General features: G+C 46.8%; 3 protein-coding genes across 6 annotated transcripts in view; 1 reads left to right on the forward strand and 2 right to left on the reverse strand.

Moving 5' to 3' along the window:
• The window catches only part of Elk (Eag-like K[+] channel), a 241,581-nt gene that overhangs the window by 3,774 nt on the left and 223,931 nt on the right, over window positions 1-13,876 (forward strand). For 3 of the 4 annotated variants that reach the window (XM_069309594.1, XM_069309596.1, XM_069309595.1), the window contains exon 1: window positions 3,953-4,040. The exons of the other annotated variant lie outside the window; for it this stretch is intronic. The gene's annotated coding sequence lies outside the window, so the exon portion shown is untranslated. Of the gene's footprint in view, window positions 1-3,952; window positions 4,041-13,876 lie in introns of those variants that run through there. 4 annotated transcript variants of the gene reach the window in all.
• LOC138355016 (rhoptry surface protein CERLI2-like) lies at window positions 520-1,080 on the reverse strand. Its single transcript, XM_069309728.1, has one exon. The coding sequence runs from the start codon at window positions 1,078-1,080 to the stop codon at window positions 520-522; it is 561 nt and encodes a 186-aa protein (XP_069165829.1).
• On the reverse strand, window positions 5,432-8,540 carry LOC138355017 (spermatogenesis-associated protein 31H1-like). Its single transcript, XM_069309729.1, has 2 exons — window positions 8,359-8,540; window positions 5,432-6,374 (listed from the first exon to the last, which is right to left on the reverse strand). Exons 1-2 carry the CDS (start codon window positions 8,538-8,540, stop codon window positions 5,432-5,434), a joined length of 1,125 nt encoding a protein of 374 aa, XP_069165830.1.

Consider the following 13,876-nt stretch of genomic DNA (forward strand, 5'->3'; position numbering starts at 1 on the left):
GCCTAGTCAGGAAATTAAAATTTCTGGAAATACCAGTTTTGAAACTAAAATATATTCCTCAAGGCCTTAATGATATTGACTAATACAATTACAAAACTGTATACTCATTAGTAACATTGTTTTAATTAAACTAAGTACATAGAACAGCGTAGTTAGTGAAACAGATATGTATAACGATATTCCTCGTCTTTGGGCTTGACATTAGGCTTCTATATACCAGATCTTGTCGACACACACTATTGTATGTCGCTGGGGATTATGGATGAACTAAATAATAACAAATGTAATTTATTTAATCTTGGGTTTGGAACTTAAAGGCGAAGCCTCATCAGTACTGTCTCGACTTTGGGTGCTTTGGCTCACTTACCACTAATTTAATAATTTTTAGCGTGGTTTATGATATTATGTCTGCCTTTTCAGTCATCCTGGATGTGGCACGGAGTGATAAGATCCCCAGCTTGGGAAAAATCAAGCTTTGGTGCTTCTTATGAGATCTCCAATCAAGCTTTTATGAGATCTTCATCTTCCTGGATTTAATTGTGGTTCTTCCCGATGGTCTTGGCGTCTGATCATGTCTTGTGTCCTGTTGTGTTGCTTGTTGATGTCTTGTGTCCTGTTGTGTTGCTTGTTGATGTCTTGTGTTCTGTTGTGTTGCTTATTGATGTCTTGTGTCCTGTTGTGTTGCTTGTTGATGTCTTGTGTCCTGTTGTGTTGCTTGTTGATGTCTTGTGTCCTGTTGTGTTGCTTGTCGATGTCTTGTGTCCTGTTGTGTTGCTTGTCGATGTCTTGTGTCCTGTTGTGTTGCTTGTTGATGTCTTGTGTCCTGTTGTGTTGCTTGTTGATGTCTTGTGTCCTGTTGTGTTGCTTGTTGATGTCTTGTGTCCTGTTGTGTTGCTTGTCGATGTCTTGTGTCCTGTTGTGTTGCTTGTTGATGTCTTGTGTCCTGTTGTGTTGCTTGTCGATGTCTTGTGTCCTGTTGTGTTGCTTGTTGATGTCTTGTGTCCTGTTGTGTTGCTTGTGGATGTCTTGTGTCTTGTTGTGTTGCTTGTCGATGTCTTGTGTTGTGTTGCTCGTTGACATCTTGTGTCCTGTTGTATTGTACCAATATGACTTCAAAACATATCAATAGCTTAATGTAAGTTTACACTTGGATAATTAGGAACAGTTGAAAGAAAATCAAAATTATCATTTATTAATTTAAAAAAAACGACAAAATCTCACTCACACAAGCTAGCTGGAACTAGTGAGAGTTCTGCTGTCGGGTTTTTTTGTCATCAAAACATGGAATCGAGGCATTATAATCACAAATTAAGATTTTTTAGAATTTTATGATACAGAAAATCGGCGTCGGATGCAGTACAAGACTTTGGGTCAGCTGCGCAGCCTAGTGGCGCGCGACTCTACCGTCAGCTGGGCAGCCGCAAGGGGCAGACATGTTTATTTATCAATCTTAGGCGGAAACGGCTAATTTCCCTTCCAGACAAGGTATGTTGTGAGTCTTGGAGTACTTAGGGCTATATATCCGGCCAAGATGACAACGATTTAAGCTTGTGGCTCTCTGGGGGTTTACCGGTAGATCAGGAGGTTTTGGAAGCGTGTGGGTAGGCTTGACCGGGAGATGTTGACTCGTCTCCCCGCTAGCTGGGATCCATTGCTAGTTCCTTCTAGCTGGGATCCATTGCTAGTTTCCTCAAGATGGGATCCACTGCTAGGCACCCCTACCTGGGATACCGTCTGTCCCATCTTTACCAACCTCTGGGAGTGCCTTGGATGCTAAACAGGTAAAAGTGACCGATTTTCGGCTTAAATTGGCTTGCCGTCTGTAGCTCCCTTGTCCTACCACGGGCTACAGTCTTAAGTTCCCACCATTCCCTTCTTCTGTATACAGTTCTCTGCTCCTCCGTAGCCCCCTTCCCCTTATCTTAGTCACCCCCCCCCCACTCGCCATAGAACCTCTGTGTTAGAGAATATGATTAACCAATATCAATTTCACTTTTAGTCTAGTTATTTAAATACACGAAACTGCAGCAAAACACACCATTACATTCGTGTTTCTGAACGTCATTCTGTCACGGTATGTAATCTGTTCTAGCGACTCTTTGAAACCTAAGTTCTTTGAACTTTGGTCTCTCCTTTACTCTTGCTGCAGGAGTTTTGGGGAGGGAGTTTAGGTAACTTTAAAACTCCGTAAATCTGGGCAGGAGCCTCGGTAAGTTAGCTTGAAGTTCAACGGTTCTGGTTAGGGAAAGGAAAGGAAAAGAACTATCAGGAGAAAGCACCAAGCCATTACAACTATATAGCCCTTGAAGGAGATCAGGATAAGGATTTGGGATGGGACGGGTGGGTGTGGGAGGGGGAAAGGAATGGTGCCCAACCACTTGAACGGCCGGGGATTGAACGCCGACCTGCATGAAGCGAGACCGTCGCTCTACCGTCCATCCCAAGAGATTGGTAGCAATTGGATACTTTTAACCCGGGTTTCAGATCGCGAGAAAGGGTAGTTAATGTCTTGCTTGGAGGCTTGTGTTCCCCCTTTGGCCTGTTCTCCTGTCCCCCCAGCCTTCTGTAGTGCAGGTTCTTGCTCGTCCTGGCCTGTTATCCGTCCCTGGCCTTCCCCTGTCTGATGTTACAGCCCTTCGTCCCTGTCTGACATTGCAGCCCTCTCTCCCTGTGGAGGTACTCATGCTAGCCTGCCTTACCCATGACAGAATTTCATTAAGAGAACTGATTCCCTCGGGCGTCGCATGTTGTTCCAAGTGTTCAGGTCCCAAGCCGTAACGGTGTTGCAGAGGAAACACTGCATTATGTACGTAGAGGGCAGGGGTGAGCAACGCTTCTCTCAGGGGGATGAAGTGTATGGGCAAAGCTTCCCATACATTAACACACGTATGTACGAATACATATCGGTGGTCGTTCACAGTGATGATTCCAGTGATTGTGTTCACTGAAAATACTCGCTATAAGGCAAGGTTAGGAGACGTCAGATGAGGCTACGTTGGGTTAGAGTAAATTGGATTAATGATGAGACTAGGTTAGATTGGATTAGGTTCAGTATGATTATGTTTGGCTAAGTTCGATTCCTAGATTAAGTTGGATTGGGTTAGGCTAGGTCGGATTAGGCATGGTTGTGATGGGTTAGGTTAGGCTGTGTTGGATTAGGCTAGGCTAGGTCGGATTAGACTAGGTTGTGTTCGATTAGGCTAGGCTAGGTCGGATTAGGCTAGGTTATGTTCGATTAGGCTAGGTTGTGTTGGATTAGGCTAGGCTAGGTCGGATTTGGCTAGGCTGTGTTGGATTAGGCTAGGTTAAAACGAATTACGTTTATGTAGATGGGGTTAGGTTAGAGATCTCGATTTCCAGAAGTAACCCGAATTTAACGAACGATACGTCGTAAAATCTCGTGAACACGGTTCACTAAACCGGACTTAACGACCCACCCGAATTGGTCGTACGACCCCGCTGTGGGTTACAGAGGGAGCGCCGTTTTGATACCGTTGTTGCAAAACAGTTTTGCCTGCCGTTATACTGTTGAGGAAGTACTTGGGGAAGTATTTTGATAGAGATAATTCGTCCTGTTGCTGATGACTCTTTATCTTGTTCCGATTTTCTATCCACTTGGATTGGTTCGTTTAGCGTCGCTTCTTGCTGGGGTCGGCGTTCAATACCCGATGGTGCTAGTGGGTTAGGTACCAGTGCTTGGCTTCGTTTACATATCCTAGCTGTTAGTCTATCTCATATCCCTCTAGACTCGCCTTGTTGTGTGAGCCTCCTCTCACTCTCCTTCCTTGGGCCTGAGATCCTTCCCTTATCCCCCTTTGGGCCTGAGAGTCCCCCATTATCCCCCTTTGATTTGAGATAAGGGGAGACTCTCCCTCTCTCCCTCCCTCTTTCGGCCCGGCGTAAGGCCCCATCGCGGGCCGCCAGCGAGTGGGTCTTCAGTTGCTACCTGGCAGTGGTGAGGGAGGGTCGGCCGCTCCTCCGTTCCTGGGGTACCACACTACAATCTCCTCCCTCTCGCGCCTTATCCCCGTTAGCAAAGTGTTAGTTTGAACATATTGAACTTGCAGGACGGGCTCCCTGTGTGACGGGTGTTGGGGGAACAGGAGAGAGAGTGAGAGACGGTATGAGTGCTGACAGTAGCAAGAGAGAGAGAGAGACAAGTCACCTGTTGAACACTGATCTTACAGGCTGTGTGTACTGGCTTCACGCAGATATAAATACTCTCGCGGTGGAAAATATTGATTTTCTGATACCATTGCCCTAGGAAATTGAGCCAAGGCTATACGCTAACTTGAAGTGTTTTGATTTTGACGTGTGAGTGTGTAGCCTTGTCGCCACTTAAGTGCTTGGTTAGTTGACTTTATAAAGGGACTTCGATACGGACTTGAGTGTAAGAGGCTGGCTTCATCTGTGGGTTACCTGAGTGATATGTTGACTTTGGTCAATCTTCCTACTTTAGCGCTTGCAATGCTGTTTATCATAGGCCTGTTCTTGTAGGCCTATGGTGAATTCAGCCGGTGACTAGGTTAGATGAGATGCGTCAGTTTACCTTGGATCTGCTTTGTCTTGGTAGACGGAGGTGGTTGGGCACTCAGAGTCATACCCATTAGGTCGTGGTTCCAGATGAAGACAATGCCCTCTGGGTCGTGCTAGGTCGTGGAAATAAAACTTGAAACGACCACACAACACTTCCTGGTCTTTATTTTAGTGTCGTATAATCATGCTGGGTCGTGACACCATATGGGGACGACCACACTGTGTAAACCATGTCACGTTATGACAAAGACGACACTGGAACGACCACTCCACCTACGACATACAAGGTCGTAAGCCCCAATACGGGCTGGAACGACCACTCCACCTAAGACATACAAGGTCGTAAGACCCAACACGGGCTGGAACGACCACTCCACCTACGACATACAAGGTCGTAAGCCCCAACATGGGCTGAAACGACCACTCCACCTACGACATACAAGGTCGTAAGACCCAACACGGGCTGGAACGACCACTCCACCTACGACATACAAGGTCGTAAGCCCCAACATGGGCTGGAACGACCACTCCACCTACGACATACAAGGTCGTAAGATCCAACACGGGCTGGAACGACTACACCCCCTACTACCCCCCCTATACCAGATCGTAAGAGCTCCACCACCCCCCACCCCCAACCCTTCACTTTACTTCCTAGGTAGCCTAAAAAAAAAAACACATTGCATTGCAACACAAGGTTCCATTCTGCTTAGTGTTGAAAGCAGCGAGGCGCCCCAAGAGAGAGAAGGGGGGAAATATATGTCCTGTAAACCTCTCGCTATCACTGTTATCTTCGGTGATAATTCTAGTCGATATCTGCAACGATGGACGATGTGGGGAGTGAGGGAGGGGGGAGGAGATAGGTAGGTAGTTTATGATAGTTCCTTCTCGCGTTCTAATAAGACTGATGAGTAGTTTTGATGGGGCTGTGGTGAGTAGTTTTGATGGGGCTGTGATGAATAGTTTTGATGGGACTGTGATGAATAGTTTTGATGGGGTTGTGATGAGTAGTTTTGATGGGGCTGTGATGAGTAGTTTTGATGGGACTGTGATGAATAGTTTTGATGGGGTTGTGATGAGTAGTTTTGATGGGACTGTGATGAGTAGTTTTGATGGGGCTGTGATGAGTAGTTTTGATGGGGCTGTGATGAGTAGTTTTGATGGAGATGTGATGAGTAGTTTTGATGGGGCTGTGATGAATAGCTTTGATGGGGCTGTGATGAATAGTTTTGATGGGGCTGTGATGAGTAGTTTTGATGGGGCTGTGATGAATAGTTTTGATGGGGCTGTGATGAGTAGTTTTGATGGGGCTGTGATGAGTAGTTTTGATGGGGCTGTGATGAATAGTTTTGATGGGGCTGTGATGAGTAGTTTTGATGGGGCTGTGATGAATAGTTCTGATGGGGCTGTGATGAGTAGTTTTGATGGGGCTGTGATGAATAGTTCTGATGGGGCTGTGATGAGTAGTTTTGATGGGGCTGTGATGAGTAGTTTTGATGGGGCTGTGATGAGTAGTTTTGATGGGGCTGTGATGAGTAGCTTTGATGGGGCTGTGATGAGTAGTTTTGATGGGGCTGTGATGAGTAGTTTTGATGGGGCTGTGATAAGTAGTTTTGATGGGGCTGTGATGAGTAGTTTTGATGGGGCTGTGATGAGTAGTTTTGATGGGGCTGTGATGAGTAGTTTTGATGGGGCTGTGATGAGTAGTTTTGATGGGACTGTGATGAATAGTTTTGATGGGGCTGTGATGAGTAGTTTTGATGGGGCTGTGATGAGTAGTTTTGATGGGACTGTGATGAATAGTTTTGATGGGGCTGTGATGAATAGCTTTGATGGAACTGTGATGAATAGGGCTTCAGATTCCATGAAATCTGAGACTCTCCGACCCTTGGTGCTGTTGGCCAGAACTCATCAAGCATTTGTTTATTCACTGACGAAACCTGTACATCTTTTGTCAGTCTTGGTGAATATATAATATGCACTTATACAGGTTGTTAGGTCACCAGCACCACAGGTCACCACAGGTCACCAGTACCACAGGTCTCCAGTACCACAGGTCACCAGTACCACAGGTCACCAGTACCACAGGTCACCAGTACCACAGATCACCAGTACCACAGGTCACCAGTACCACAGGTCACCAGTACCACAGGTCACCAGTACCACAGGTCACCACAGGTCACCAGCACCACAGGTCACCAGTACCACAGGTCACCAGTACCACAGGTCACCAGTACCACAGGTCACCAGTACCACAGGTCACCAGCACCACAGGTCACCAGTACCACAGGTCACCACAGGTCACCAGTACCACAGGTCACCACAGGTCACCAGTACCACAGGTCACCACAGGTCACCAGTACCACAGGTCACCAGTACCACAGGTCACCATTACCACAGGTCACCACAGGTCACCAGTACCACAGGTCACCATTACCACAGGTCACCAGTACCACAGGTCACCAGTACCACAGGTCACCAGTACCACAGGTCACCAGCACCACAGGTCACCAGCACCACAGGTCACCAGTACCACAGGTCACCAGTACCACAGGTCACCAGTACCACAGGTCACCAGTACCACAGGTCACCAGTACCACAGGTCACCACAGGTCACCAGTACCACAGGTCACCAGTACCACAGGTCACCAGTACCACAGGTCACCACAGGTCACCAGTACCACAGGTCACCAGTACCACAGGTCACCAGTACCACAGATCACCAGTACCACAGGTCACCAGTACCACAGGTCACCAGTACCACAGGTCACCAGTACCACAGGTCACCAGTACCACAGGTCACCACAGGTCACCAGCACCACAGGTCACCAGTACCACAGGTCACCAGTACCACAGGTCACCAGTACCACAGGTCACCAGTACCACAGGTCACCAGTACCACAGGTCACCACAGGTCACCAGTACCACAGGTCACCAGTACCACAGGTCACCATTACCACAGGTCACCAACACAACATAGAGGCTTCCTTCAAGACACCACTCAAGGCAGACTCACAAAATCTTTAAATAACTTTATTACTAAACCACCTCACTCCCTAACGACCCGTCGCCGCTAACAACTTCGCTTCACACAAGACGGACAAGCGCCATTTTCCCTCCCTTTCTGAGTCTTATCGAAACACTTCATTTAAAATATTGGATTAAAATTAACCAATTTTAAAAAATAGTTTGATTTTTAGGCCTTATTGTCCCAATAAGCCTAATGTGAAAAGTTTCAAACATGCCCGATTTTTTTTAATTATTTTCTGGCAAGGAATAGGCCTAATGATTACTTATAACGATGTAATTACAATTATTATTACCTTATAGAGCTCCCTGGGGTTGTAGAGCTCTCTAGGGTTGTAGAGTTTCCTGGAGTTGTAGAGCTCCCTGGGGTTGTAGAGCTTCCTTAGGATATAGAGCTCCCTGGGGTTGTAGAGCTTCCTGGGGTGGTAGAGCTCCCTGGGGTTGTAGAGCTCCCTGGGGTTGTAGAGCTCTCTGGGGTTGTAGAGCTTCCTGGGGTTGTAGAGTTTCCTGGGGTTGTAGAGCTCTCTGGGGTTGTAGAGCTCCCTGGGGTTGTAGAGCTCCCTGTGGTTGTAGAGCTCCCTAGGGTTGTAGAGCTCTCTGGGGTTGTAGAGCTCCCTGTGGTTGTAGAGCTTCCTGGGGTAGTAGAGCTACCTGGGGTTGTAGAGCTCCCTGGGGTTGTAGAGCTTCCTGGGGTTGTAAAGTTTCCTGTGGTTGTAGAGCTTCCTGGGTTTGTAGAGCTTCCTGGAGTTGTAGAGCTCCCTGGGGTTGTAGAGTTTCCTGGGGTTGTAGAGCTACTTGGGGTTGTAGAGCTCCCTGCGGTTATAGAGCTCCCTGCGGTTATAGAGCTCCCTAGGGTTGTAGAGCTCCATGCGGTTATAGAGCTTCCTGGGGTTGTAGAGCTCCCTGGGGTTGTAGAGCTCCCTGGGGTTGTAGAGCTCCCTAGGGTTGTAGAGCTCTCTGCGGTTATAGAGCTCCATGGGGGTAATAAGCCAGTAATAAGTCTACGGTGTTTACACCTCATGTTTCACTGTCTCATTCATCGCCCAGTTACTCTCGCTTGTCACGCCTCTACCCTCTAATTGGGCAGTACGGTCGTTCGGGGACTCCTTCCCGTGCTGGGATTGTAGGTATTCAGCTCTGTCACTCTTCAGCTCTGTCTCTGTAACTCAGGTTAACTGTAACTCAGATAGTTAAACGATAAATTAGAGTTATCGCGCTAATGACCATTGTTTCTGCCATTCATTGCCGTCTAGCGACCCCCCCCCTTTGTCTTCTGTTTTAGTGTGTTGACCTCGACTTGGACTCTCCTCACCCCCCTTGGGCCAGGTTCGAATCCCATCACGATGAGCCTGGCTGTTGAAAATTGAATGCTTGATGTGGGTTCAGTGTCCTGCGATAGCTGCAGTGTTGAGACGGCTACGATATCCAGAGTTGAGTCCCCTGCGATAGCCTCAGTGTTTGGAGTCCTGCAACAGGCCCAGTGTTGAGATCTTGCGATAACACAGTGTTGAATGTTGCATTCTGTAAGAAACTAATGACAAAGTGCTAGCGATTTGAGCGCGAGCTAATGGTAAAGGATCTATATGTATCCTATAGCACTTAAGCAACACACTTTAAGTGCTCAGGTGACCGCAGCAACTTAACTGGTTAAGTTGTCTTCTGGCGATGTGTTCCAAGGAGACGGCGGTGAGGGACTTGACATGTTGTTGATGAGAGAGACTTTTAAGTCTTCAAGTCATCAATATATATCCCGTATATTTAGTCCTCCAAGAGTTGATGTGTTGTAATTCTCCATTCATCAATTACCTTCCTCTCAGAGGTTGATGAGGGGAGAGTCTCTTTGATATCATTCTTCAATCTCTCTCTCTCTCTCTCTCTCTCTCTCTCTCTCTCTCTCTCTCTCTCTCTCTCTCTCTCTCTCTCTCTCTCTCTCTCTCTCTCTCTCTCTCTCTCTCTCTCTCTCTCTCTCTCTCTCTCTCTCTCTCTCTCTCTCTCTCTCTCTCTCTCTCTCTCTCTCTCTCTCTCTCTCTCTCTCTCTCTCTCTCTCTCTCTCTCTCTCTCTCTCTCTCTCTCTCTCTCTCTCTCTCTCTCTCTCTCTCTCTCTCTCTCTCTCTCTCTCTCTCTCTCTCTCTGTCTATCTGTCTGTCTGTCTGTCTGTCTGTCTGTCTGTCTGTCTGTCTGTCTGTCTGTCTGTCTGTCTGTCTGTCTGTCTGTCTGTCTCTCTCTCTCTCTCTCTCTCTCTCTCTCTCTCTCTCTCCCTCTCCACACAAGACTCTCACAATTTATCGATCTCTCGAAGCCTTTAAAATGGGTCCGCCAACCTACTTTGAATTTTGCGTATTAAGGGGGATAGGACGCTCTTACCCCTCTGAAGCTTCGAGTGAGACTCGAACTCTCGGCCTCCACTATTCTTCACTCTATCCACTTTGGGACAAATTGATTTTTTTGGTCCCATTCCTTTCCTTAAATTTTTTGTAGATTGGTGCGATCGGTTTTTTTTTCCGATGGATAACTGCTGTTGTATTCAAGCTTCGGGCTCACATTGGGGTCCAGGGTTCGAGTCGCCTAGAGGGCATAGGTCAATGGACTGCCTTTGTGGCTTGTGTTGACTAGTATTGGGTCTCTTAGCTTGTGGTGGCTGGTAGATGGTATTGAGTTTACCACGTGGGAGGGAAACAAACATTTCTGAAGTATATTGTTGATTTTATTCAGATTAGCCTCGGGCTATCCAGACTAGATAGCATCTGGCTATCTAGACTAGATAGCCTCAGTTATCCAGTATAGATAGCCTCCGGGGAAGTGCCGAACTCATTATCCGCCTGGCTATCCTACCCTTGTATATTGGTGTGTGTATTTACAATTCAACATACATGAAATGAATGTGTATTTTGGATTTTGAAATACATATACACCATTAGAAATTACGTATACAGGGTTTGAAGTATAAATCTTCGATTGTATTTCACATTGTATTCCGTTATGAGAACTGAGTCGGATTATACATATGATTCTATGATGTATTTCTCTAGAAATACATTACGATAGCACGTATAAATACGAGAATACATATCGCATGTATTTTAAGGATTTGGTTATCATTCCGGCTTATCTTTCTGTCACTTTTCTGTTTCGGTTCATGCTTATAAACTTGTAAGTGTCACTTGTAAGTGATGGGGTCACTTTTAAGTGCTGGGGTCACTTGTAAGTGCTGGGGTCACTTGTAAGTGCTGGAGTCACTTGTAAGTGCTGGTGTCACTCTTAAGTGCTGGGGGGGTCACTCGTATAAGTGCTTACGTCACACTCACTTAAGTTCTGGGCCACTTTCTTAAGTTGAAACTTGGCAAAGATTGTATAGAATCATATACCAAGAATATACACGAAGCATTAATTAATAATTAAACGAGCGAGAAGGTGAAGGAAAAATTCGCGACGGTGAGTGAATGAGTGAATGAACACTCATTCATTTACAATGAGTGAGTGAATGAGTATTTCGTGTTCTTCATCTTCAAAAATCACAATGTAATCACCATAACTTACTATATGTAATATATAGAATTCATTACATAATCTCATAATATGATCATTTATGTTGACTCGTTCTAATACTCACTAGAGGGGGGGGTAGGGGGGGGAGGAGAGGGGGTCGTATGTCACCTTATAGTACGACTTCATTATGTGGGTCGTGCCCTTGTTGTCTAATGTGTCCCGACACGACCACCATCCACTGTACGGAGGACTCGTGGGTACGGCTTTGGGTACGTGTGTGTGAGTGTTTAAGAGTACGTGAGTATGGTTCGTGAGTACGCAAGAGGGGTACGTGAGGGAGTAGATACGGGAGCACGTGAGTCAGAACCTATTTGAGCACAGGGGTACGCACGTGAGTACGTAAGTACGTGCTTGTCTCAGCGTGTCAACTCGCCTTAACTAGCATCTATAACGGTGCTATAAGTATATAGTATAAGTACAAAGCTATAGTATAAGCTTTGAGCTATCTTGGACTGGACGGTAGAGCGACGGTCTCGCTTCATACAGGTCGGCGTTCAATCCCCGACCGTCCATAAGTGGTTGGGCACCATTCCTTTCCCACCGTCCCATCCCAAATCCTTATCACTTCCAAGGGCTATATAGTCGTAATGGCTTGGCGCTTTCCTCCCCCCTGATAGCTCAATTCAATAGGCGTTATGGATGGTTAAGACCTAACCTCACCTTATGCACGATAGGATAAAAGAGGACCTTCTTGGAGCGAGAAGGGACTCTTGAGGTCTTTTTAAGGAGGAGAGAGAGTTTCTCTTCGGAAGTCTTCTTAGAGTACAGATCAGCAATCAGGTCTGCTGTAAACATTAATAGAGGGTGAGGGGTGATGGTGGTGAGGATAGTGGTGATGGTGATGGTGATGGTGGTGGTGGCAACAGCAGTGTAGGGGGGGGGGAGAGGATGGTGCCAGACTGCATGGTACGATAATTATCCTTGGCGTGCGACACTGATGATATCAACAGTCTTGCTTCTTATCTAATGTTGCTCATTATCGTACACCTGTCACGCCGCCCGCCTGCTCTGCGATAAATGTAACACAAGACCACGTTCTGTTTTTTATATTATATATATATAATATATATATAATATATATATATAATATATATATAATATAATATATATAACTGTTCTTCCAGACATTCTCGTTATCAAACCACGTGACTTCACCCTCCTGGGGCTCCCCATTGGCCCGCAAGCAATCGAGGAAGTCCTGGAAGCAAAATTCACTGACCTAAGGAGAATGCTGGATAGGGTAGACAAGATTGATGCCCCACGATGCTCTCTTCCTCCTCACAAGATGCCTATCTCTCCCTAAGTTAACTTTCTGAGATGTTCTCCGTCCTACAACAGCCCTCAATTAATTGTGTATGACACCTTTCTGAGGCCCATGCTGGTGCAAGGCCTGAGCCTTCCGTTGGACGACTCTCAGTGGGAGCCAGCAACCCTCCCTGTAAGACTCGGCGGCCTTGGTGTCCGCACAGCCTCCCAGATCTCTCTAAGTTAACTTTCTGAGATGTTCTCCGTCCTACAACAGCCCTCAGTTGTGTATGACACCTTTCTGTGGTCCATGCTGGTGAAAACCTGAAACTTCCGTTGGACAACTCAGTGGGAGCCAGCAACCCTCCCTGTAAGACTCGGTGGCCTTGGTGTCCGCACAGCCTCTCAGATTGCTCTAACAGCCTTCCTTTCCTCCTCCCATGCATCGCACGACCTCGTCAGAGATATCCTACCTGAACCTCTGAGTGATTCAGCAGGAAAACACGATCCTTCTTTCACTGAATGATCAAATCAGTGGAATGCTCTTGCAGCCCCATCATAGATCCAACAAAAAGCATACACAGTCTAGCTGGGACTACCTACTATATATCTTTATCTAATATATAAGTGTTTTGATTCAACATGTCTCTTGTTAGGAGGCCTGGTCAGAGACCGGGCCGCGAGGACGTGGTGTCTGTGGTTGGTTCAGGGTTGTACTACCGGTGTTATAGTGGTGTTGACCAATGTGGTTAATATAGCCATTGGTCACCAGTACCTTTGTTATCCTTTCAAACTCCCTACTCACGTTGGTTCATTCTGAGCAGTGGGAAAGGGCTTGGCGAATATAGGTACCTGGTATGCTCTAGGTACCTGAAGATGCTGTGGGTACCTGAAGATGCTCTGGGTACCTGAAGATGCTGTGGGTACCTGAAGATGCTGTGGGTACCTGAAGATGCTGTGGGTACCTGAAGATGCTGTGGGTACCTGAAGATGCTCTGGGTACCTGAAGATGTTCTGGGGTACCTGAAGATGTTCTGGGTACCTGAAGATGTTCTGGGGTACCTGAAGATGCTGTGGGTACCTGAAGATGCTCTGGGTACCTGAAGATGTTCTGGGGTACCTGAAGATGTTCTGGGGTACCTGAAGATGTTCTGGGGTACCTGAAGATGTTCTGGGGTACCTGAAGATGTTCTGGGGTACCTGAAGATGTTCTGGGTACCTGAAGATGTTCTGGGGTACCTGAAGATGTTCTGGGGTACCTGAAGATGTTCTGGGGTACCTGAAGATGTTCTGGGGTACCTGAAGATGTTCTGGGGTACCTGAAGATGTTCTGGGTACCTGAAGATGTTCTGGGTACCTGAAGATGTTCTGGGGTACCTGAAGATGTTCTGGGGTACCTGAAGATGTTCTGGGGTACCTGAAGATGTTCTGGGGTACCTGAAGATGTTCTGGGGTACCCGAAGATGTTCTGGGGTACCTGAAGATGTTCTGGGGTACCTGAAGATGTTCTGGGTACCTGAAG

Source organism: Procambarus clarkii, chromosome 65 (assembly GCF_040958095.1).
Source record: "Procambarus clarkii isolate CNS0578487 chromosome 65, FALCON_Pclarkii_2.0, whole genome shotgun sequence".
NCBI lineage: Eukaryota > Metazoa > Arthropoda > Malacostraca > Decapoda > Cambaridae > Procambarus > Procambarus clarkii.